The sequence below is a fragment of the Motacilla alba genome, chromosome 1, assembly GCF_015832195.1.
Source record: "Motacilla alba alba isolate MOTALB_02 chromosome 1, Motacilla_alba_V1.0_pri, whole genome shotgun sequence".
Taxonomy (NCBI): Eukaryota; Metazoa; Chordata; class Aves; order Passeriformes; family Motacillidae; genus Motacilla; species Motacilla alba.
The window spans coordinates 38,277,876-38,301,441 of NC_052016.1; the positions used below are offsets into that span (position 1 = coordinate 38,277,876).

Below are 23,566 nucleotides of genomic sequence, written 5' to 3' on the forward strand. Positions count from 1 at the left end.
TTGAACAACAAACAAACCTTAACAACCTCTGCTGTTCACAGCTGCAACATTGCACACTGGCCTCAATGAATGAGGTTCAAACTCATCAATACCCAAAGCATCTTTGCCAAGGGTTAGCTATGAACAGACAGGCACACTTAAATAGGAAACTGGCCTCAGACAGCAGGATGCTGACCCCCCCCCATTAGTTAAAACAGTAGTAGTGGAGGAGGGGCAAGAAAAACAAATAGAACATGACTTCAAAACCCTGGGAATCCCATGGGTGAACACAAGAGGTGGGAGAAAAAATACTCAAACCTGAGACTCATACCCACTCTGGGTCCCCATGGGATGCCAAGGTAACTGGCATTGATTCTGTATAGGAGAGCTCGAAAAAGGTGTGACAGCGTCAGAGGTGCTCTGGAAGTTGAAGGTGTCATCAACCTCTACGCCGACATAATCTATATTGTCAAAGTAGCTGTGATAGAAGTTCATTTGCTGGTTTAATAAACCCATGGTTTGCTGAGTGTTGCAGCTCGTACCACCTTTTCCAAAGAGCCCCTCATCCTCCACAGAGGGGAACGAGTACAGGTTCTGCCCATTTCCGTAAGTCTGGCCGCTGCTGTAAGCCTGGTGCACGTTGGACACAGCCTGGAAGTTCCTGCTGGAACCGGCAGGGAAGACCTGGTGGAACGTGGGTGCTATATCCAGGTATGCAGCCTGATGAACCCCATTCTAGGAGACAAAGAAAAGTCGTTCAGCAGTGCAGAACCACACCAACGGCCCATTCTTTTGGATGGGTCCTCTTTTCTCCCCCAGGCCCCCCTCTAAGCCGAACAATAGCGCCTTTTTCATGCCCATTGTCCTCCCAGTAGACCAGTAATAGCAGAGTTGGCCGGTTAGTAATCTCCAGCTCAACGTGTCCAGGAACAACCACGCAGGGGAGGAAACCCAGCTTAAAAGAGATGCCATTGTAAGGCCTGTTACGAGGAATACAACTGGCTTGGTAACATTGAGTCCTGTGGCTTGTTGGGATTACCAGGTTGGACATGATACACTTCTCCCCGCTGACTGGAGGAGGCGTGACTGGTGGTGATGGGGGAGTTTACTCACCTGTGGTAAATACATCCCTTTATCCATCCACTGGCTCTCCTTTTGGCAACGCTTAAATTTCATCCGTTGATTCTGAAACCATGTTTTCACCTAAAAGTGATGCAGAAAGGACATAAATCAGAAATTAATTTTTGAGAGCTTGCTATACATCCTTATTTTTGCTACAATCTCATTTCTGACTTTTAATACTGTAAATAATTTCAGCAGCTAACAATGTGCAGGAGGATGCCGGTGATGGTGAAATCACAGAGCTGAGACACGAAAACTAATCTTCCTACTCCTCAGATCACCACCGGATCTTTCCTGACTTTAGAAACCCTACCTAAAACACCGGCCAAGGCAACTGCAGAAATCAGGTTGTACAGCACTGTCTCTCTACTGTGCCATGGTCAGGGCTCAGGAGTGAGTGGCTCCTTTAGTCAGACACAAGCAGCCACTGGGGCAAGGACCTTCCCTCTAGGGAGAGCCCGCGGTGCCACTCCGACTAGGGAAGGCCACTTGCATAGCAGTGCAGGTCTCTTTCTACATTCAGAGACAACACATGTCCATGCAGAACACTAACCTGACTCTGCACAGCCCTGCTTTGCTGCTCTGCAGGGCCTTTCAAACACCTGCACGCAGTGGGTGGATAGTGCTGGAACCGAACATTAGGCTGAGTCATAGATTTTCACACCCTCTGCTCTCACGTAAGAGGTAGCACTTACAAGATAATGAAAGAAACTTCTCTCTGGGGTCCAAGAAACACGAAAACCACAATTGAAAAAAAAAAAAAAAGGAGGGGGAAAAAAGACCCCAAATCAACTGCAAGATGTTCACCTGCTTGTAGGTGAGCTCAAGGGCAGCAGCCAGCTCCCGGATCTGCTGGGGACTGAGGTACTTCTGGTTCTGGAAGCGCTGGTGTAGGGCTTTCAGCTGCTCCTGCGAGAAGGCTGTGCGGCTCTTGCCCGTCTTCACCACACCCTTGCCTTGCGCCTTGACCTTCTGGAGAGAGGAGTGGGGAGACGGGCTCCCCGCTGCCGTGGGGCTGGTGGCGGAGTCGGGGGTGTGGTACTGGGTGAGCGTCCCAGAGCTGGAGGAGGCTGGAGAGTCAACTGAGGAGAAAAGAGAACTGAGGTGAGCAAAGTAAGTCAGGGAACACTCAAAAAACCTTGAAAGCCCAGCTTATCGGAAGAATTTGAGATTGCGGGTGCCCTGGGGACCCGCCGGGGCTCCGCAGCCGTGGGCAGCGGGCCACAGGTCGCCTCACGGCAGCGGAACCGATGCGCCCCTTTGGCCCGTCCCGTGTGGGCAGAGTGGCCACGCTGGCGCCCGGCTCCCGCCCGCAGCAGCGACATCGCCTCCCAGCCCCGGGGCACTCCCAGGCCAGGGCAGCAGCCCGATCACTCGGCCGGCCGGCCACGTACCTGAGGGACTGGGCGTCTTGGCCGCGGGCAGCGGGAGCGCGTCCGGCGCCGGAGCCTCCTCGGTGGGCGCGCTGTCCATGCTGCCTGCGGAGAGCCAGTAATAGTCCCCGTACCTGGCCGCGCCGGGGTACAGCACGTACTGCGGCGTGCCTAGGTGGGTGCTCATGGCCGGGCCGGGTCCCCCTGCCCCAAGCATGAGTGGAAGTGACCGTCGAGTCTGCCGGCAGCCCGCGGACAGGCACTCCTTTGGGGGGAGATGCTTTAAGTCCGCCCCAGCCTGGCCTTGGCTGGAGGGTATTGTCATGGCCATTGTCATGTTAAAAGTTGGTTGATTGGGGGGAAGGGACTTCGAGGGTATTCAGGGACCGGGGGAGGGCCGGGACACAGGGCTGCGCTTGCCAAGTTGGCTGGTAGATGCCACGGCGGGGATGAGTACATCACTCCCTGCTGGGGCGTGGGAAGGAGGTCCTTGCTCGCCCCTCGGGGCAGCGGGCCTGAGCGGAGTCGCCCGGTGAGTTGGACGGAGCTCGGCAGACACCCCCACCCCCACATTTCACAGGTCCCCACCCAAACAGAGAGAATGGCCCCGGACGGGGCCGCGGGGCATGAGGAGGCTTTGTGCGTCTGCATTGCAGATCGCCACCATCATTGCAAAGAGATAAGCCCTCCATCTCCCCGCTAGTGAATCCGGACGGAGGGCAGGGGGCATGGGCCTATACAGAGCCGTGTCTGTGTAGCGGGGAAGAGGGCTCAAAGAAAGCCAGGCCGCTTTTCCCGGCGGCTTCGCCCAAGGCTTCGCCAGGCAGTCCTGCTCTGCACATTTTCCAAGCTTGTTTCCCCCACCATTTAAGACTTTTTAGAAAGTGATATCTTAAAACAAAAAATGAAAAAAAATATTTTGTTACTCAGTAGGGAGGGATGGGAATCACCGGGTCAAATTCAAAAGGAGACAAGAGCACTGCAGCTGTAAAAGAACTTTACAGACCTTAAGGATTTGAAGTTAGGGCCTACGGCCTTCTCGGGGGGAATAAACTGTTTCCCTTGCCACCCTCCTCCCACAGCTATTACTGCTTACTTTAAGGAAATTTAAAACTTATCGGTAGGCTCTCACACCCCGGGAGTTACAAAACCTGGAAAACCACCTGGAAAAAGTACAAATGAAGGCGCGTGACACATCAAGCAAATCCCCCACCCCTTCCAGTGCAAAGAAACAGGACACAGGCAGGGGTGTAGCTACTAACCTGCTGCACTGCTAAACGTCTTTAGGACCTGACGGAGAAAGGCCTCCCTTGATTTCAATTTTATCTCCGCCTCCTATCTTGAGTCCTAATGAGCCCCAGCTGGTCCCCTGAGCCAGCAAGGAAGAAGGGTCCTTGCCGGGCTTACTTTTGATCACCTCCTAATTAATGATTTAGTTTCTCAGAATCCGGACAAGATCCAGTCAGGACTATTAGGAATGTGGGAGAAAGAGGTTATGATCTCTTCTAATGAAAATACCGAGCTAGAGCCAGAGCCTGGTTCTGGCCCCAAAGCAAGCAGAGGCAGCCGGGCTGTGGGTTTGGGCAGGTCACTCGCTCGGGGCTCGCAGAGCAGATGCACGAACGGAAAGGGGTTTTCCCTCGGGGGCGAAGCCGTCCTGCCGCCCTTGGCGGGGCAGGGAGCCGCCGGTCCCCGTGTCCCCTGCTGGCAGGGCTGCCCCGGGCACGCGTGGTCCCCGCGGGGGCTCTCCGAGTTCGCCAGAAGCAGCCCTTTGCAAAGACGGAAAAACCCGCGGGGTTTCTGCAAGCCCAGCCCTGGTGTTTGGCGGCCCCAGAGCCTGCGGGAACCCCCGAGTCGTCCGAGGACACACGGCTGGGGAGGATGAACCGCGGCGCAGGGATTAGAGTTTTACAGACGGAGTAACACCGCCTCTGCCAGCATATCAGCACATCCTCCCTCGGAGAGCTGCGTGTGTATGTTTGGAGAGGCAGCAGGACTGCTCACAGTCTGCAATTTTCATACATAGATCAGGTTTTTGCGTATATATCAGCTTCTGTCCCAGGGTCAGACCTGCTTTGTAGTGAGCACGCAGCTGATTTAATTCTCCCTCTCCTTTTTTTTTTTTTTTATCTTTGTTCGTATTTTCGTTTTCTCATCCCATTTGTCCTCCATTCCCTTTGTTTTATGCTTTAACTACCGAATCTCTTTTCCACATATCCCCTTCGAGTGAGGATAATTTGCCCCCTCACCCAACAATACCACCAATCACTTCACCAAACATATATTTTTTAGGTAATTGTGAGAGAAATAAGACTTGTGTAAGTGTATAAAACCGTACCATCTAAAGTCAGGAAAATAAATTATTTATTTAGGAAAAGGAAAATAATTTCAGTTCAGGTAACTGAAATTTAGGAAAAGAAATTCAGTTATTTTCCCCCAAATAAATGATATACATGGAAACATATTGCAAAGGTAAATCCAGAAGTCAGACAGACACAGGGAGTGCTATGGGAAACATGATGTGGACATTTGGAAGCTCATGGGTTGATCAGGTCTGGAACATCTGCCTGTGGCACCATCAGCCTTCAGATTGGATATACTGCCCATGAATCTCTAGAGCTGATGTGCTTCCAAAAAACGTTGGAAAATTTTTACAATTTTTAAAATTTTAAAATCACTAGAGATGATGTGCTTTTATAAAGTGTTGGGAATGACTCACAGAGCAGATGCAAGTATCCACTTGTGTTCCTTTTGGAACTGTTTTCAGCTGAAACAGCAACACAGGTCAGATCTAGTCTAATCCTGTTTTTCCCAACAGGGCCAAATAGCAGGAACAATATGGGTTTTGACACTGGATTGTGTCCCCCTCTCCCTTCATTCTGTGGCTACCCCCTTCTTCTTCAGTTCTTAGCTCATTATGCACTCATTATGTACTGTGGAACATTAGTTAGGTGAGTAATAAGTTGGCTTATTCTTGACACCCATACCCTCACCCATTGAGTTGTTTGTAAAGACAATCAGGACACATCTTTCCTATCAAGTGTATGGGACTGAATGCAGTCACTCACTGGGCTGCAGCATGCTCTAACAAGCCCTTTCTGTAGTGCTTCAGTAGCACAGACAGAAGCTCAGGTCCAAAAGCAGTCTTGGCCTCTTTGTCTAAGCACAGTGAGTTGGGACTGTGGCTGGAAGGTGTTTCATCCGGGAAGTTCCCCCTACAAGGATCTCCCATTATTCTCAGTAGGGTCCCTGCCTTCAGAGGGCTGGAGCTCAAGCTTGCTCTGAAGTGATGCAAAAACACCAGTTTACATGGATGGAGGCTGGGGAAGCACCAGCTGGCTAAGGCTGTAAATCCAGCTCTGGAACTCCCACCACTGGGTCAGAAATGCCGGGCTTTTCCTACCTCAGAGCATCGCCAAACTCATTTTGATCAACAGGATAATGCTATAGTGGTAGAGATTGTCTCGAATTTTGCATAGATTAGGTGCTCTCCTGCCTCCTGCAGCTGGCTGTAGTGCGGGTCGCCTATGTTTTGGTAGAGGCTGAGAAGTGCCACTGCGTGTCGCTGTGCCATTCTGCTCGTGTTGGCGGTGCTCAGCGGGGCAGCAGGGTGCTGGCTCGGTATTACTGAACAGGGAGCCACGGCCAGAGCCCCACTGCCCATCGGAGGTTTTCCTGGCAACCACCATCCTCTGACAGCGATGTGTGTGCTTGGGGAAGGCAACTAGAAATCCTTGCCTTGTGTTCTGCTGAGCTTGTCTGTTTTCGTCCCAAGCAGGCACATTTAATTTTATTATTTTATTTTTGTTGTAGGCGAACACTCCCCAGGTTAGGTGTTTGAAGACACTCCTGCCCGGCAGACCTCAGTACTTGCCCAGCCCTTGGCTCTGGACAGCCTGTCCCAGGTAGCATGGTCATAGCCTGCACTCTGGACCCAAGATGACAGTCTGTAGAAGGAAGGGAATCAAGAAAGAATAACAAAAATTAGGTCCTCATTCATATTAAAATACAGTTTTCCTTTCTCTCGACTCTTTAGGGGAGCAGGTAGAGAAAAGGACAAATCTTGTCCCTCCCCCTGGCAGCCCGGTCTCTCAATGCCCTGAGAATTACTGGGTGATGTGGCCCTTTGTTAGCGGTGTGGGGGCAGACTGGCGCAGGGCATCCATGGCACAAAGCCAAGTGCTTCCCTGGAAAGGCAAGAAAGCTGCGTGTCAAAAAGCAGGTGGGAAGCAGGCTAGAGAGACCATGATTTTCTAGGGTTTGATAGGTCTGTTCTTTCTTTACTAATCCTTCATCCGTGCCTGCCATGCACGTGATGCCAGAGTGCGGTATCTGTAAGCTCTCATCTCAAGAAGCATGCCCTACCAGTGCCCATCAGCTGGAATGTGGAGCAGTCTCGCAAGCAGCTTGGAGCCAGGGTCATGCGAAATCCTGGGGAACATGGAGAGATGTGCACATCGGGCAAAAGCCTTCCAAGCATCGTCTCTGCTGGAATCCTCCCCGCTCCCCGCTGTCCCTGGTGTGGTTGTTCCCACAGGCGCAGTTAGTAGTCCTCTCACTAAAAGCAAACAGCACAGACAGAGCTGTCTTCAAATGCTTTCTGCCGCTTCCACCCTAAGGGGGGAATGACAAATCCCGTGTTTTGCACTGTACCAAGGCCCTGCGCTTGGCATGAGCCACCTCCCCCACTCTCCTCGAAAGGCTGCTCTGTATCAAGCACTTTGTCTTTTGTTCTCCAAACACACACCACTCATGAACTTTGAAATTACACAGAAGGGTTTTTTCCCCCCTCTGCTGAGACTTCTTTGTCTTCCTCGTTCTCATAAGGATAGCTTCCTACAAAATGCAGTGCTGCCAGAGCCTTCAGTTCAAGCGGGACACTGAAGTGGTGGCTGAATCTCATGCTCTCTCAAGTTCACCACGTATTATGGCACCTGCTTTCTCCCACATCTCTCATCTGAGGATGATCCCATGTATGTGCCCATGGTAAATTAAAATCAGGACAGAACTAATGAGGATTATGTGCCAAGTGGGTGGCTGTAATCACACTCGTGCAGGCCGTAAGTGGGCACACAGTCTGGAAGCGCTTCTAACACATCCCACGACCAAATTCTTCCGAGTTAACACATACTTTTCAGGCAGCGCACGGTGCCAAATCTGTGCCGTGTTTTTTTAAGTCCCGGGAAGTCCCCAGAGGAGCAGATCACCTGTGATGCAAGTCTCTAATTACAGCGAATGCTAGTATTAGGAAAAATGGTGCTCAGTTTTCAAATCTGTCAGGGCTTGAGACAGGGATCCCCCCATTGTCTGGCCCTTGCCCCCACCTATAAACCCTCTGCTTTTCTCCAAAACGGGCTCTTGCACATGCATTCATGAGCGATTAGCAAGTGTTAGAGCCTGAGGCTCCCTGGCTGGCACCCGCTCTACATCTGAATGGCGGAGCCGGTAAGCCCAGGGCTGTGGAATGGGATCTGCAAGTGGATGTTGTCTGCGCCGCCTGACGGAAGAAAAAGATTTACCTGCTTTTGTCTGACAATATTTAGAAGGCCGACTTGGCTGAGATGGAAAGAGAAAGAGACAAAGAAGAGACCAACAGTGAGAGGCTGGAGCTTTCTTAACTGGGTGTCATTTGTCTAGGAATTAAATCCAGTGAAGGGTGGAAAGTGGGCAGGGGAACATAGCACTGCCGTCATTATTGGTGTAAAGCTTAAAATTACCTGTACTTCATATTTTTAAAATTTCATGGAGCTCAAATTAGGCTGTGAAAGCACATTTTGTGGGGCAGCAACAGAATACCAAAGAGAACGCAGTATGGGCTGCATCTCTCTGACCTTCTGCAAGGTCAGAAGCCACAGAATTATACAGTGGAAGGGCTCCAGACCCTCAGACTACTGTGACAAAGTAAAAATGCCTCTCCAGCAGAGCTTAGCCATGATGGAGCCATGACTCTGTGTTGAGAAAAACATTTTTCTAAAAATTCCTTGTTTAACGCCAGTTGTGCCTTTCATGCAAACTCTGGGGTTAAGACAGGCCTGAGAACACCTTCTCTTTACCCCACTCACGACTATATTGTTTTGCTGTAATTATAAACAGCCTAATAATAGTGCCAAAAGTGCTTGCAGATGCAAAGTAACCTTGCAAAGTATTTAATGGCTTTGGTGCAGAGGTGCAGGTGTCAGTTGTGATCCAGCAGGGCCCTCTGATGTGATAGCGCCTCAGATGTCTCTCCTTACTCACTGCACCCATCAAACTTCACCAATTCTCCAGCAGAAATGATCAAGTCGGGTGTAATTAATCTCTCCTCAGCCACTGCAGTTCACAGACAGCTCATTGACGCAAACCACCAAAGGTTTCAGTCTCTATCAGTATCCACCTGCTCTGAGAACCAATGTGCTGGCACTCTTTTCCTGTGATTTGATCCCCAGAGAATACATGTACACTGGTCACGGGATTCAATATTGTCCACTTTGTGTACTGACCTTCTTGTGTCTTGAGAGAGCTGCTGGGAACACCTGGAGCTGTCCTCGAGGCGCTGAATGATGCAGTCATGCAAGTGCCAAGAGCTGCTGGCAGCCTGCTTAGCAGCAATCTGCTGTGGCACCAGGGAACAGGAGGAGAAGCAAATTCTCAGAATCAGGCTGTTCTATGTAACATCCCCTTTGTAGCTTTAAAACTTTCCTTATGGTGAAACTCACGAACATCTTGTTTCAGTCTCCTGAAGTCAAGGCCCAAAGGGAGGGAATTAGTCCAATGGGACAGGAGCTGATTTCTGTTCCCTCTGTGTAACCAGCACAGGGAGGGATTCTTGTCCCATGACAATCAAAGATACACATTGACTTGGGTAACACTGAAGTTTGAGATTTTTTCTGTGCTTGTAACAGTGCACCTGAGGGAGCACTCTGACCCTTTATTTACATGTGGCAATACATGCATTCCAGGACAAAGAAATAAAGCTAGGCACAGTGAGAAAAAGCTGAGCCACAGTAAGCAGAGGGAGGGTAAAAGAAAAAGAGAACAGAAAACCATTTTATTAGGTCCAGGTTCCTAGATTGCCTTCATCGTTATGGTGTCTGAGCATTTTCCGGTGGAGTATTCAGTGGCCTGACTCAGATCTGCCTCATGTGGTTCTTTGTCTCTTTCTCATCCTCTCCTCAGGGAGACAGCTGCACTTGTTGTGGAAGATTTAACTTTGGCTCTGCAGGCCCGGGTTTGGGGCTTGTTCATAACATGCTCGCAGCTGTCTGTATTTGAGGAGTGTGTTGGAAACCTGCACCTTTTACTTGGAAGTGAAGCGGTGACACCAGGGCATGCTGTAGCACAGGCTTATTATGACCCCTGAGACACCTCTGCTTCCTGCTTGGACTAGATTTTCACAGAGTTAGAGAGCTCCCTGCTATCAGTACAGTGGAACTGCTGAGACCAGTAGATGTCAGCTTTCAACTTCAGAGACTACATACTGGCCTGAGGACACCGGGTACATCGAGATGTTGAGCTAGGCAGTGTGGCAAGTAGCCAGCCTCTGTTAGAAAACACAGTTCAGATACAAGAAAAAGCAGGTCAACAGGGATGGGTGAAACACTCCCCAGTCCTGCCCTTGTGCTCTCCAAAGTCTACTGACTTAGGAGGTTGCCTACGCTGTTTGCCAGCTGATGTTGAAGGGGAGGAGAGTTTTGCTTTATATGAGTTATCAGCAGAAGTATCCAGTTGTCCGGCTGGTCTGATCCACTATTTTGGGATGTAGAGTACTTAGAATACAGTAAATGTCCAAGATAACTGAGGGATATCTGCTGTTCCACTGTGTTGGGTCCATCACAAACCCATGTTCACCAGACAACTTTCCATATTAGAGAAAGACCTTACCTTATCAGGAACTGCTATTCTAGGGTACATCTCCAAGCCAGCTCTTAACTCTGTGGTTTGGTTATAGATAATGACGGAGTTTGGACAGTTTGAAGCGGAAAAAAAGTGCCAGCTGAGATGCTGGTTAAACACTCTGGCAGTGATCTGAAAGAGTGGTATCTAAACGGCAAGAAAATGCCATGTGCTGACATTGGGTAGTTCTGTGGCAAAATGATCTGCCCTTGGCCTGGTCTGGTGTGAGCTAAATGGTCAAATTATCGGGTATGGGGAAGGAATGAAAATAACTCTTCAGTATAACTGACAAAAGAAAAGCACAGCCTTAATTAATTACTTCCCAGAAACAGGTCACTGCCTACCTCCCCACCCTCAGCAGTGCACATAGCAGTATTTGCAGTTGCTTTGTTTGTTGCCTCCCCCACCCACATGCCAGGAAACTGAGGCACAAGGCTGTGTGGTGGCCCAGCACACCTGCCAGGCCTGGAGCAAGCATTAGGTGGTTCACAAATCTTTGACAGCTTGCATTCTTAGGCTGAGCAGAAGCGAAGCTCCCTGTTCTGGTGAAGTGAGGATTTGCCGTGGCATCACTTCCTGCCCAGACTGCCGTTTGTATTTAGGGAAGGAGTGTAGAGGCTTGTGACACTGCCCCAGCCCTGGGCACTGCACAGAGGAGGCTGGTTGGCTTTGTCACAGACCTGCTATGACAGCATTCCCCACAGACCCTTGCTGGGGCCGAAATGCCCTGCCAGGAGGGCAGTGTGGCAGCTGGCTGGTTCGTACTACAAACCACAGCCGCAGGGAGCTGTGGAGCTTCCATTGTGTGCTCCTGCCGTGTGCTGCTTGTTATAAATAAGAAACTTGACTAGGCCAATATTCAAGCAGCAATCAATTTATTAATTAATGTGGTGAAGTATGAGCAAAACAGCAAAACCGTATGAGCAAACGCCAGCTGGGTACAGTGGGGGAAGTTTTCCCTCCAGCTGCATGCCAATGGTTGGGGCGTACAGATATTTATAGCGGCACACATAAGCTTTTTTCAGCAGTTTCTATTCCAAATTTTTACGTCACAATTCTATACACTATTGTGAGTTAGTTTTTCTCAGGATGTACCCCAGAAAGGAGTATTCCAGATGGTGGGGTCCAACTTCCGAAAGAAGAAAGAGGTCTTCCAGCTGGTGCGGTCCAGACTCCAGATGTGGGCCCACCTTTTAATTGCAAAGACTATAAATCTCATAACAGTGATGTCCAGCTTCCCTTGGTCAAAACTATCAATCCTTGGGTTGATGTTCACCTTCCTTTCTCAAGCTGCTTTTTACTGTTTTGCTAAGGTGTTGAGATAAGCATATTTCCTTTACATATATTCTAAACTTATATTTTCAAAGCTCCTTACTACAAGCAATATTCTAAAATTATACTTCAAAAGGTTATTATTGCAAAGCTGTTTAATGCTTAGCTACGTGCAGAAAGTTCCTGTCGAGCAACAACATCCTTAAAGCTTTAATTCAGATGCTATAAAAGTTAATTGCAAACAAAGGATAAGTTCAAAGGCCTTCTTCCATGCTTTACTCCCTCGGTTATTTTTTAGAATTCATCCTTTAATTGTCCCATGATCAGTTTCCACACATATCACAATCACAAGTACACACGCTGCCTGTATGTACCTGACACGAAACACAGCTTTGTATCTCACACGCTGCCCAGGGACAGGGGCCATCCTGCGTTACCCTCCAATCCCTCCAAGCCTCGGAGGGAGCGCCATTTCAGGCAGAGAATGAGTCACTTCGCATCAGTCCAAGCAAGCGCGGTGACCCGAGTACTCAGCTCCTCAGGGGGCTCTGCCTTATGCAATCAGCTCCATCCCACACGCGAAAAGAAGAAAAGGGGGTAACCCTGCCTGTATCCCAGCCCCGGGCGAGAAGCCCACCCAGGTTCGCTGGCAGTGACCCTGGCATGAGGGAGAGCTGCTCCTGGGACACAGCAACAGGTGGGGAAGGACCCCTGAAGGAGGTCAGCCTCTCACTGACGGGTCGCTTCTGGGAAACCTGAGCCTCCTCTGGCACGGCACGGCACGGCACGGCACGGCACGGCACGGCACGGCACGGCACGGCACGGCACGGCACGGCACGGCACGGCACGGCCGTTTTCTGGGACTGGTGGCTGGAAGGCTGAACAGCAGGGCCGGGGATCATTCCCCCACCGCGGCCCTGCTGGACTTCACCGTGCGGCGGCCACCGAGCGGCAGCAGACAGCCGCTGGAGGCTCCCGCATCCCGCATCCCGCATCCCGCATCCTGCATCCCAGCTCCCTCATCCCAGCTCCCGCCCCTCTGGCGCCGCCGGCCAGCGGAGCACGAGCGGTGCCCGCCCGAGTCCCCGCGGGCCCCGAGCGGCTTCGGGGCCATCCTTATCGTTCTCGAGGACGTGTCACACGACGTGCAGGGAGCGTGGTGAGCCGTGATGTGCAGTGATATCAGCCACAACAGCACCTAAATCCAGGAGTTTGTGTTTACACAGTTTTGCACCCAAAATAAGAGCTTGAAAACACAGCTTCTCGCCCAGCACAACGTTTCTTGTGCCTTTCTGCCCTTGCCCTTGGCTTCCCTTCTTTAGGCTCTCAGCTCGCCCCTGTGCTTGGGACACGATTTCCTGTTGCTGGCAGCAAACGCCAGGCGCAGCCTGTGTAAATGAACGGGCTTCGAGTAACTGGCTGCAAGCTGGCCCAGCGCAACTGCTGCAAAATGCCCATCTTTTGCCTGTTTGCACAGAGGGAGGGACTAGCATCCTTTCCAGCATGACAAACCAGACTCCAACTGTCTTTTCTCAAAGGAAAGACTGAATATGACTCTAGTAATCTTGTACAGGTGATATCTTGGCTGTTCTGTTCTGCTGGCAGATGAGACTCACTCCTTTTGTGTTTCTTTCAGTACAGTACCATTACCAGCTCCTGGCTTTGCCGCAGGCCATTCATATTCTTAATGGGTGCATCTTTTTGCTCCCTGTGCTGCAGGCAAGTGACTCATGCCTAGAGTTTCCACTCGACCAATACAATAAAAGACCCAACTGGGAGAAGTTTCCTGTGCAAATAAGCCCTTCAGCCAGAATAGTTTCAGAAGATGTTTAACCTGTAGGGTGTAAACCCTGGGAGGTATGTGGCCTGAGGTCCTGGAGGGCCCATTAGTTTGAGAATCAAGCAGGCTAAATGAAAGGAGGTTGAACTTCCCCTCCTTTAGGATGGTGCTGCAAACATTTCCCAGCAGGACTGCAGCATATGCCAGAATCCAGTCTGGCAAAGATTAAGGGCTTCAGTCCCACTAGGAGAAGGATTTCTTTCTCTTCACCAGCTGTCAAGATCTTCTGCTCTGTCCCCCCTGTGCATGGACTGAATAAACCTTGTAGTGTTGTAGACTATCCAGCACTTTCTTCCCCTTGCCCAGTCAGGATGGAAGTGTGGCTGTCTCTGGCCCGTCACTGATCTCCCCTCATGATTTTCCACTTATTTTTGTTCTCTCTCTTATTTGCTTTCACTTCTCCCTTGCATTTTTTCATGTTCATTTTCTTCTCCAGATGGCCTGCCACTTTAAATTCTCATCTCCCTGTATTTTTTTTCCTTCCTGACTGTATCTCCTTGTTATATTTCCTTGATTCTGTGTGATGTGCAGCTGTCTGTGGCCACTAACCAAAGCGAGCTTCATTTGAAGACAAACATAATCTCTGAGAGAGCTGATTTTGAAGCACCAGTTGCTTGCAGCTGCAGCGTAGTTGCCATCACCTGTAAGGATGCAGGCACCATTTATTTTTTTCATGGAGAAGGACAATTCTCATGGTTTTGTGCTCCTCCTTCACTGTTGTCCATTTATATTGTGGGGATAGCTAGATGCTCTCAGCATGCATGTTGCTGGCACCACTAAGGACATCAGTGCTGAGAACTTTCCACGAACCATGCTGCTGTGACAGCCTCTCTGGCATGGTGACAACCTGTCCAATCAAACCAGGGAATGCTATCAACCTGGCAGCTTCATCTGCTTTCCAGCTCTGCTTCCTAGATCACAGTCAGATTGCATCAGGCTTCTTTGCATGTTCAGAGGAGCCAAAGTAACAATATTTTTTTTAATCTCCAACTGTCAGCTGTTTCTATGCTCTCCTGGGTGCTGGTTTTTTTTTGGTTTTTCTTTTTTTTTTGGGTGTCAAAATATGTTGTGTCTTAGAAAGTCTCACAGGTAGTCCTTTGCTGCCTAACAGTAAGGATGACAAGATCCCAGAAAGTTTCTGTGGCTGTAGCACAGTGAGACTTATGGTTTCATAGCCAAGCGGGCAGGATGACTTTCCCACCCTATGATGTTTAGTATCCAAACTATTTTCCAGTGTGTTGAGCACACTGACCAGCTCAGCAGTCCCTTCAGCTATGACAGTGCTCACCTCTTATTTAAAACTCAGAGACTTCCCCTGGGGAGCTCTCCTGCCCCAGCGGCAGTAGCAGACAGGTGTGGGGACAGCAGAAGAAAAGGTGTGAGCTGTACTTGCTTCAGCATCAGTGCTCTATGTTTATAAGCCTCAGCCTTCTGATGCAGCTGTCAAAAGGTAGATTCCACCCAGGTGTGTTTAGTCCCAGCTTCTGTTCTCCTCAGATAGAGACAATCTGATTCTGCAGCCCTTTGAGTTGGCTTCTCTCCTGGGGACACAGCACTGTGTGTAGGAATGGCAGCTGAGCTGGCCAGCATCGTTTGGCTTTCACAGGGATAAGTTGCTTGGACAGAACCGAAAGGTTTGTGTGGAGAGGAGGAGATTAGCTGTCTTGGATGAGACTTGGCTTCGTACCCCCTTTCAAACCCACCTCTGTGGCATCCCTGCTACATGCCACAGGCCATCAGCTGTTTTATAGGACAACATAGGATGTGGGATAGAAGCCAGTGAGAGTGGGAGGGAAGGAGGGACCCCGTCTGTGCTGTGAGTCAGAATAAAAGCATCTTATTAGAGTGAGGCTTTTCAGGAAACAGAACTGCTGATTTATGGCCAACTGTATTTGACCTTGGCTGAAGTCAGTCAGGGAAGCTATTTCTGGGAAAATTGAACTTTCCAGGTGTGTGATACCTAGCTTCGTATCACATTTTGGTTTGATTGTATGCCCAGATGTTTTTTGCCAAAACCCATGTGTTACTTTTCAGAGCCGCTCTCCAAACTATTTTGCTACCTTCTGCAGAACTGACTGGATTAGAATTAAATGTTATAGAAAGCTATGGAGGAGATAATTTACCCTGTCCCTCCTGATAACAGAACTGCAAGGGTGGCAACTGACAGCAGATCAGCAGCAAAAAATTGCCAGGGATAGTCCTGCTGCAGTCCTATGAATAATTTGTACAATGATAAGTGGAGCTATCCTGCTTCAGAACATCTGCAAAGCTATGATGCAAGCCCAATAACTTGGACTGTTGTTTTGGGATTTGGACTTGAGCCCATTTCACAGCTCACCCTGTTCCTTCTTTAGGTATTGCTACAGAATCCTTGTACAGACAGACTGTTGCTTGAAGTCAAGATAAAACTGTCCTGGCTCATGTATCTTTCCAAGGCTAAAGACCTGGATGAACTGGGGCCAGAGAGAAGAAATGAAGTTTCCTCATTCCTTGTCTTACAGAAGACTTCACTTGAATTGTGATTTTTTTTCCTTGTTTTGTGCTTTTGCCCAAACCCTTTGCCCTTCCATCCCCTGCACAGCCCCTATGTCCTTAGAGAAATTCTTTATCCCTGTGCCTCCTTTCACTCACTACTACCCACTGCTGCAGCTTGGATTTTCCTTTTGGAGATGCACAGATTCAGGAGAGGAGATGACACAGGGTGACTTGGGGACAGAGATCAGAGACAAATTCCACCGCCTAGATACATTGCCTCTGCATTTTTGCTCATGCATTAGTATCTGAACAGAAGCCTGCACTCACTAGGGTCCAAGCACAGGGCAGGCAGGGGTTTCCCCAGAGCTGCTGCAGCAAAGGGCTGGCTGTGGGCTGACACGAGACCGGGCATTTTCAGGCTGGGGACAGGAGCAGGGGCGGCCTCAGCCCCCCGAGGCAGGTGCCCCACTGCCCGTGCCTGCTGTGGGCTGTGCCAAAGGCAACAGCAGGGGCCAAACTTGCCCAAGTCTGCCCAGCTCTGCCGAGTCACTCCTCCCACTGCTGTGCTGAGGATGTGCTGGCAGCTGCTGATGCCTCTGGGGCAGCATGGAAGATGGATAGTGCTGAGAGGTGGGCTGACTTCTGTTACCACTCCCAGAAATTCCTCTGGTAATGGAAGGGCCCTGCAAATGGACAAGTAGAGCTGCAAGGAGGTGTGCTGTATCCCAGCCTAGCTTCCTTTGACTGTCTGACTTCCATTCCTTCTGTATGGGAAGAGCTTCCTTGATGAGCTGGAGTAACCAAGCGGAAGTGTCAGTATTTAGGGCAGTCTCTTGGCAGTGAGAAGTGTCTGGATAGCACAGGAATGATGCAGAAAAGGGAGACCTCCCTTAAAGAGTGAAGGAAAATTCTTTACACTATTGTACTGCTCAGGCAGACTTTCCCGATCTTTCTTTTTTTTCAAACACCACCTTTCAGAACAAAAGCTATTTCACTGTCTTTCCCCATCCTCAAAACCCTTTGAAAATCATTAGGGAAGCATATGCTTCATTAAAAGATAAAACAAGCTTAAAAACAGGGATCAGTATTTTTTTTCTGGGGTATTTATTTGCCCTTTGCTTTTTGAGCTCTGAACTGTCCTTCCTGTTCTTTGTCCCACAGGCCTGAGCAAATATTTAATGTCAGATGAGTGGCTGTGACGCAGGTCTGAGGCTAGAGGGGCTGAGATGTAGGAAAAACCTTCAGAATCTGACAGCAAAGGTCAACAACATCCAAAAGGCCACAGAGAGATGTGCTGGGGAGTGCTGTAGTTTTTCGATATGCTGATTTTGGTGACAATTGCCTTCCATAAATCTCCTGGTTTGTACAGATTCTCCCATCCTATCCAAATGTGTGCGGTGGTAAAGCCTCCTTAACAGGATTCATAATGGATATGGGGTCAGAAAGGCCCAGCTGTTGGGGGACCAACATCTAATATGTGCATAGGAAATATTTCCTGATACTCTGCAAATTTTCAAAAGAGGAAAATATATTACAAAAATGCAGTTATGTTTTGATTTCTATTTCATCAAGTATTAAAGACAAAGAGCAGCATATTGAATATTATAAATTGAACTAAAACATTATGACTCATATGTCCCATGACTGAACTGTCAGAACAAGATGTTTTGTACTTCTGGTTGAGTTACCTACATGCTGATGATCTCACATCATGTTTTTCATTGTCCTATCCAAGTTTTCTCTGAAATAACAAATACGACCAGAGTGCCTAAGAGGCAAAATGACTGAGGGCACATTGATCACTCATCAGTTTTCATCTTTTCTTTGTTGGCTGTCTACGAATCTAATTACCTAACCTGCTTTATTTATAGCCCCATCAGATCCCTGTAACTAATAATGCTTATTGTTTGCCCAGCAGACTCCTGAGCTAGACCTCCTTAATGCCAGACCCTTGCAGTGCTGTTGGTCCCTGCTAGGTGCTGTGGATTTGTTCTCCTTCAGGTCACGTTCTGACAGGGCTCTGCTGACTCCTCCCAGCTGAGATTTTGTGCTAGCACATTTTTGTGCCATGCCTTGCCTGTGAGGAGCTGGTGCTCCAGGTGGTCCTGAGCATGGCTCGTGCTGTGCGTTGCAATGATCCACTCCTGTTGCACAGAGCAGATGTCTGGGCATTTTCCCAGGAAGGGACTGGCTCTTTCCCCCACCATTCCGTGGGGGGAGGGTTAACTGTTATCTCAGCAGTCCAGCATGAAATTTTCATCCAGTCCTAGGACACTGCAGCAGCAGGAGGAGGCAGTTCCAGCCCCAGGTGTTTGGAAACTGAAAGCATTCAGCATGCAGCTTTTTGTTGCCAGCTCACTTGGAGAATCTTAACCTGCGGCTTGACAATGTGATTTGAAGCTGTCACAGCACAGTGAAAGCAGCCCTTCTCTAAGGTGTGGGAAATCCAGGTCAGCATGTCATGCTGCTGTTGCAGTACACAGGAGATGATGAAGTCTGACAGACTGAAAGGGAACCTGACCTGGGACGTGCTATGTTCGTGCATTTCAGGCTGTGTTAATTTTACAGGCTTGTGTCATTCACTCATGTTGTTTGCATGATTGGGAGCATGTGAGTGGGAATCAATCAGGTAAATTTACTAATCTAAGAAATTATAGCTGTTGCATGTTATATTGTCACCAAATGAGATGAAAGAAACATACCCAACACCAGTTTGATGTGAATAAGCAGACACGTCTTTATTCAGGCACCAGGAACATGGGAAACAGCTCCTCTGAAAACATGTTCCACTTCACCAACCACACTCCTCCATTTAATATTTATATTTATATTTATATTTATATTTATATTTATATTTATATTTATATTTATATTTATATTTATATTTATATTTATCTTCTGCTGAATCATTGGTACATAAGTTCTTTTGCATATTATGCAGGTTCTTAAATAATAACCTTTGCATTTGTTGGTTCCAGTTGTTAATAACTTCATCAATATTCTTAGCCTAAAACAATCACTGGTTGTCTCTCCTGAGATCTACTGATTGTAATCCTTAATACTAAAATCAAAGTGGGAAGTGGAGTGAGTTTCCAAGCACATGACTGGTGACCATGGTGGTCTCCATAGCTTCTTGATTGAAACATAAGGGTCCAGTAACTTCTTGGTGAGGTTTGTAGGGTGACATATTCCAAACACAAGACTCCTGATATTTCTATACCTTATACAGTGCAATTTTCTACCTATAATCATAGCTAACCCTTTAATATAATTTAATCAATTATTTGATGAAAATACTAATAACATTTCCCCCCTTTTAAAAATTTGAAAATTATTCCAACGTTTTAATCCAAATATTATTCACTACAAGCTGGTGAGAGACTTGGAAGTGATTCCTTTGCATCTGGTTGTCTAGCTACTGCTAGGATAACCATCCAATTCCCTGAAGTCTTGTTAATTTGCTTCTTTAAACAATAGTAGATCAACATAGTTGCTAGGAAGACTATTAACAAAATTGTGTTAATCAGTGCTTTTACCTGTGAACTCAGATTCCATCCCAATCCACTAAAAATTTTATCTATCCATTTTTCTTACATATTTTGTTGACACTCATGAATATTTTCTTCTACATTTTCTACTAAGTCCAGCTCATGCTCTACATCTTGTGTCACATTTGTAATGTGTATGCAGCAAAGATCAATTCTATCTTTTAAGCATCCGCAAACCCCATGTTCTTTGAACAGGAGCATATCTAAAGCCATTCCATTTTATAAAGTCATCCTGGAGGTTGCTTGTAACTGCACGTTTAAATCCGTAAATCCTTTCCTGGTCGCATTTGCCAGCCTTTCTGCATGTCCTGTGAGTTGATATCCATTCTTTATTCCTGCATATTACTAAAGGAGTCAATAAACACTCTAAGGCCCAGCTAACTTTCACTCCAGATGAAGGTTCATTCCATCCTTCATCTGTTTTTGACCTTCTCACACGTTCCAACAGCAGGTTTTCTACTGTTCCCCTAAAAGGAACTTTCTTCCCAATTGGACATAAAGTTGGCATACCCAATGTAATTTGCTTTACTTTACCATCTAAAGGTAGAGGAGTTGTCCAAGTCCCATCACTCATTGCTCATATTAAATGTCCAAGGCTCCTAAATGTAGCTCTACTGCAACTGAAAAGAAACAGGTTCCCCTCCTATCAGTCAGTTGGAGGTTGTTTCTGAGGCCTCAGAGCATCCATGCTTTAAAGCAGCAGTTAAAGAAGGAATAGCCTATATTACCTTATCAACAGGACTATAATTATATATCCTCTCACATTTCCACCATGACACTGGCTTTTCCTTTACTTGATATCAGGTTCTCCCTTCTTGCACAAATGGCCAATTTGCAAAAACTAAGCCATCCCAAGTAAAACCCTAAGGAACCTTTGCCATATACTGAAATTGAGAAAATATTGTTGCAGACCAAATGGAGTCACAGTACACCTCCTTTTCTTTTGTTTGGTTAATTTTGCCACATGTCCATTCCATAAATATTTGGCTCACTTTTTTTTTATTTGTTCATGTTAAGAACACTATCCTACTGCCTGAAATCTACCTATTTTGATTAATATATAATTTGAAAATTTCTCACAATCAGCTCTATTCCCTGGAGACTTCCATTTTTTCCTAATTTTCTCTGCCTGCTCCCTCTGTCCTGTGATAAATAGGTGTGATTCATGCTGACAAAATTGAAACAGTAATCAATATTGATACAGTAATTAATATTTGAAAATAAAAAAAACAGTTAAAAGGTAAATGCCAAAAAAGGAGGGGGGGTGTCTCCCCCCTTTTCTCCTGCAGATGTTCAGAGCAGGAAGAAGCAAGAGATAACTATTACTAAATTTATCTGGAAGAGAGGAAAATTTGGTGGGACACCAGGAAAATGTTAATTATATGAGATTTATTGCTTTAATATTGGAACATAATATTGGCTTATGTTATGTTGGCTTTGGCTTATACTATACCAGCTTGGTGCGCATGTGTAATCCAAAAGATGAAATAAAGGACACGAGGAAGACTATCGGCTTTCTTCAAGACGACCCCCAAAGAGTGGTGCGACCACCTACAAGAATGGTGGAGCATGCGTGATGAAGGTGATGATGAGGATGGAGATACAAGTGTGACGAATCGAAAATGGTAGGAGATGGTGGTGACATATAGTATAAAAGGGGAATTTTAGGTTGGCAAGCTTGCATGTGAGATGGTGGGGGTCCAAATGCCCTGCACTCCGTACCCTGCGCGGTTATTTTTTAAATTTTGTTTTGTTTGCTTATGCGCTATTATAAGAACCAAATTATCCCTTATTTTAACCAAATTATATTGTCAATATTTTGTGTGTATTCCATTTTATGTATATTAAACTATTTAATGAAAATTGCTGCTACTTTTTTTTTTTTTTGGGGATAATTGGGCAAACATAACAGTCCAATTACAGGTTTCTGTTCACAACGTGTGATTTCATTTTTAGTGAAGTGCATGGTTAAAATTCCCCATGGAATGGACTCACCTACTGCTCTTGGTCTTGGTAAACAAATGGTAAGCCGTGATACATTCTGCAAATTGGCAAACTCCTTGATTAATCCTAACATCAAATTCTCCTCTGGAGTTTTTCTGAGGAAGAGGATTAATTGCTCTCTTTCTGTTTGACTTTTAATTCTTATTTGACCTTTCTTCTTGATCTGGGTGGGTGCACTTCTTTCCGAATGACTGAGTTGGCAAATCAAATTCCTTGGTCTCTTTCCAATTCTCAACAACATCCGTGCTTTGAAGTTTGGTACTCCCTACAAACCAGTTCTTGTTTTGGACTTTGTAACACTATGTCATTTGTTCCTTATTTTCAATGGGTTGTGATTGCAGGAGCCTCCCCTGAAACGGAAAATGTAAACCCATCTTCCCCCTCCAAATTGCTATAAATTTTAAATTAAGGGGCTCTCAGACAAAAAATATGGGAGCAGGGAATAACAGTTCTTTAATAGGGAAGAAAATAAAAAGATAAAATAAACAATGCAGTAAACTAAAACAACACTGATAGAATCAGAACATAACCTGACACCCTGTTGGTCAGGGTGCTGGTAGCAGTCCAATTGGAGATGTGGCTGCAGTCCTGGAGTGTCAGGTGTGGTTCTGTTGGAGCAGGGATCCTGTAAAAAATGGTGTAGTCTTCCTCTGAATCTCCAGTGGAAGAGGCAGCTGTTCCTCTGGGAAATCCAGTGGAGAAAAGCCGCGCTGGTGTTCCAGAATCTCCACATTGTATGGGGTAGAATGCTTGGCTCTCCCCTCAGGGCAGAGCATCTCACAACGGGGATGCTATATTTCTTATCAGTCATGCAGTGACATGCAATAACCTGCTATCAGCAGATGTCTCCTGGGTTGTTGAAGAGATAAGGAAAACTGCCCACTTAACAGAAGACAACTGCCATACAGATGGTAAATAGAATACAGTTTGCTTGACAATCCAGGACAGGTTGGCAACAAAAATCACCTTCACTCAACAAACAATACTGACTGCCATCCTTCAGGATGATAAGGTGTGCCACTTCTTGCAGAACAGGCGGGGACTGGACCTCCTGCTCATGCAACAAGGAGGCCTGTGTGCCGCCTTAAAAGAGGAGTGCTGCTTCTACGCAGACCACACGGGAGTCGTCAGAGACTCCATGGCAGAACTCCGAAGCAGACTGGCTCAGAGACAGAGAGACAGGGATGACCAACAAGGCTGGTTCGAATCCTGGTTCAATCAATCACCATGGCTAACCACTCTAATTTCTACCCTAATAGGTCCGTTGGCAATACTGCTTCTAGCTGTCACCTTCGGACCATGCCTGCTGAACAAGCTAGTCTCATTCGTCCGGAACCGCTTGGAACGGACCAACATCCTGCTCATAGGCAGACAACCGATGCTGTGAATTCAACAGGGAAAACTGCCGGTCGCAAGAATTCCCAAAAAAGTTGCCTGGCAAAAACTTACTCAGGTTTCCCAAATCCTCTTTCCTTGTCAAGAGACAACCTTATATACCTCATATCAGTGCATATATATATATATATGACTACCTCATCCATTTTTGGGGGGGGAGGAAGATGTGGCAGTATAGGGACAGGCGAAGCGGAAGATCTCGGGCTGTCACGGAAATGCAGCAGGGCCCCTCTCCCCTGACTCCCAGAGATAAGGGATCACCCTCGGTAAGAGGTCAAAAATGTAACCCCCTCCTAACATGGCCTCTTCCCGTTCCCCTTACTAACCATAAAAGGCAATGTTAGACCCCCAGAAGTAGAAGTAGCACCAAGGCTATATAAGCTGATGAGATAACGGATTAAACGTCTTTGGATCGTCCACCACATTGGTGTCTGTGTATCCTTGGCCCGAGCGGCCCTGAGGGTGTGGGCCACCGTGCTGTCTTCCTGAAACCAGGTCGCCTGCCTTAATCAGAAGGCAACAGCCACTGTGCCATTTACCTATGCATTTAACTTTAAAAACAGTTATTTTCTATCTCTTTTTCCCAGCTCACTTTCAATTTACCAGGACTGAAGTTTGGAATCTGAGTAAAATCGCACTTCAATTTCAATGGCTCTCCATCTCTTATTGATACTTCTTGTTGTTCA

At 47.3% G+C, this 23,566-nt stretch overlaps 1 protein-coding gene and 1 long non-coding RNA gene across 2 annotated transcripts; one reads left to right on the forward strand and one right to left on the reverse strand.

The window, feature by feature from the left end:
- Nucleotides 1-291: 291 nt before the first annotated feature.
- On the reverse strand, nucleotides 292-2,691 carry LOC119708143 (homeobox protein NANOG-like). Its single transcript, XM_038154179.1, has 4 exons — nucleotides 2,496-2,691; nucleotides 1,909-2,183; nucleotides 1,093-1,182; nucleotides 292-714 (listed from the first exon to the last, which is right to left on the reverse strand). Exons 1-4 carry the CDS (start codon nucleotides 2,689-2,691, stop codon nucleotides 292-294), a joined length of 984 nt encoding a protein of 327 aa, XP_038010107.1.
- An 18,233-nt stretch (nucleotides 2,692-20,924) lies between these two features.
- Nucleotides 20,925-23,202, forward strand: LOC119705208. Its single transcript, XR_005258168.1, has 3 exons — nucleotides 20,925-21,106; nucleotides 21,438-21,505; nucleotides 22,745-23,202. It is a non-coding gene; the product is annotated as an uncharacterized LOC119705208 (long non-coding RNA).
- The last annotated feature ends 364 nt before the right edge of the window (nucleotides 23,203-23,566 follow it).

Bases quoted from the DNA above. Each gene is read 5' to 3' on its own strand.
- LOC119708143 (XM_038154179.1), bottom strand. From the start codon at position 2,691: ATGCTTGGGGCAGGGGGACCCGGCCCGGCCATGAGCACCCACCTAGGC. The intron at 2,184-2,495 runs GTACGTGGCCGG...TTTTCTCCTCAG, and splicing joins CAAGACGCCCAGTCCCTCAG to TTGACTCTCCAGCCTCCTCC. The intron at 1,183-1,908 runs GTGAACATCTTG...CATCACTTTTAG, and splicing joins TTGAGCTCACCTACAAGCAG to GTGAAAACATGGTTTCAGAA.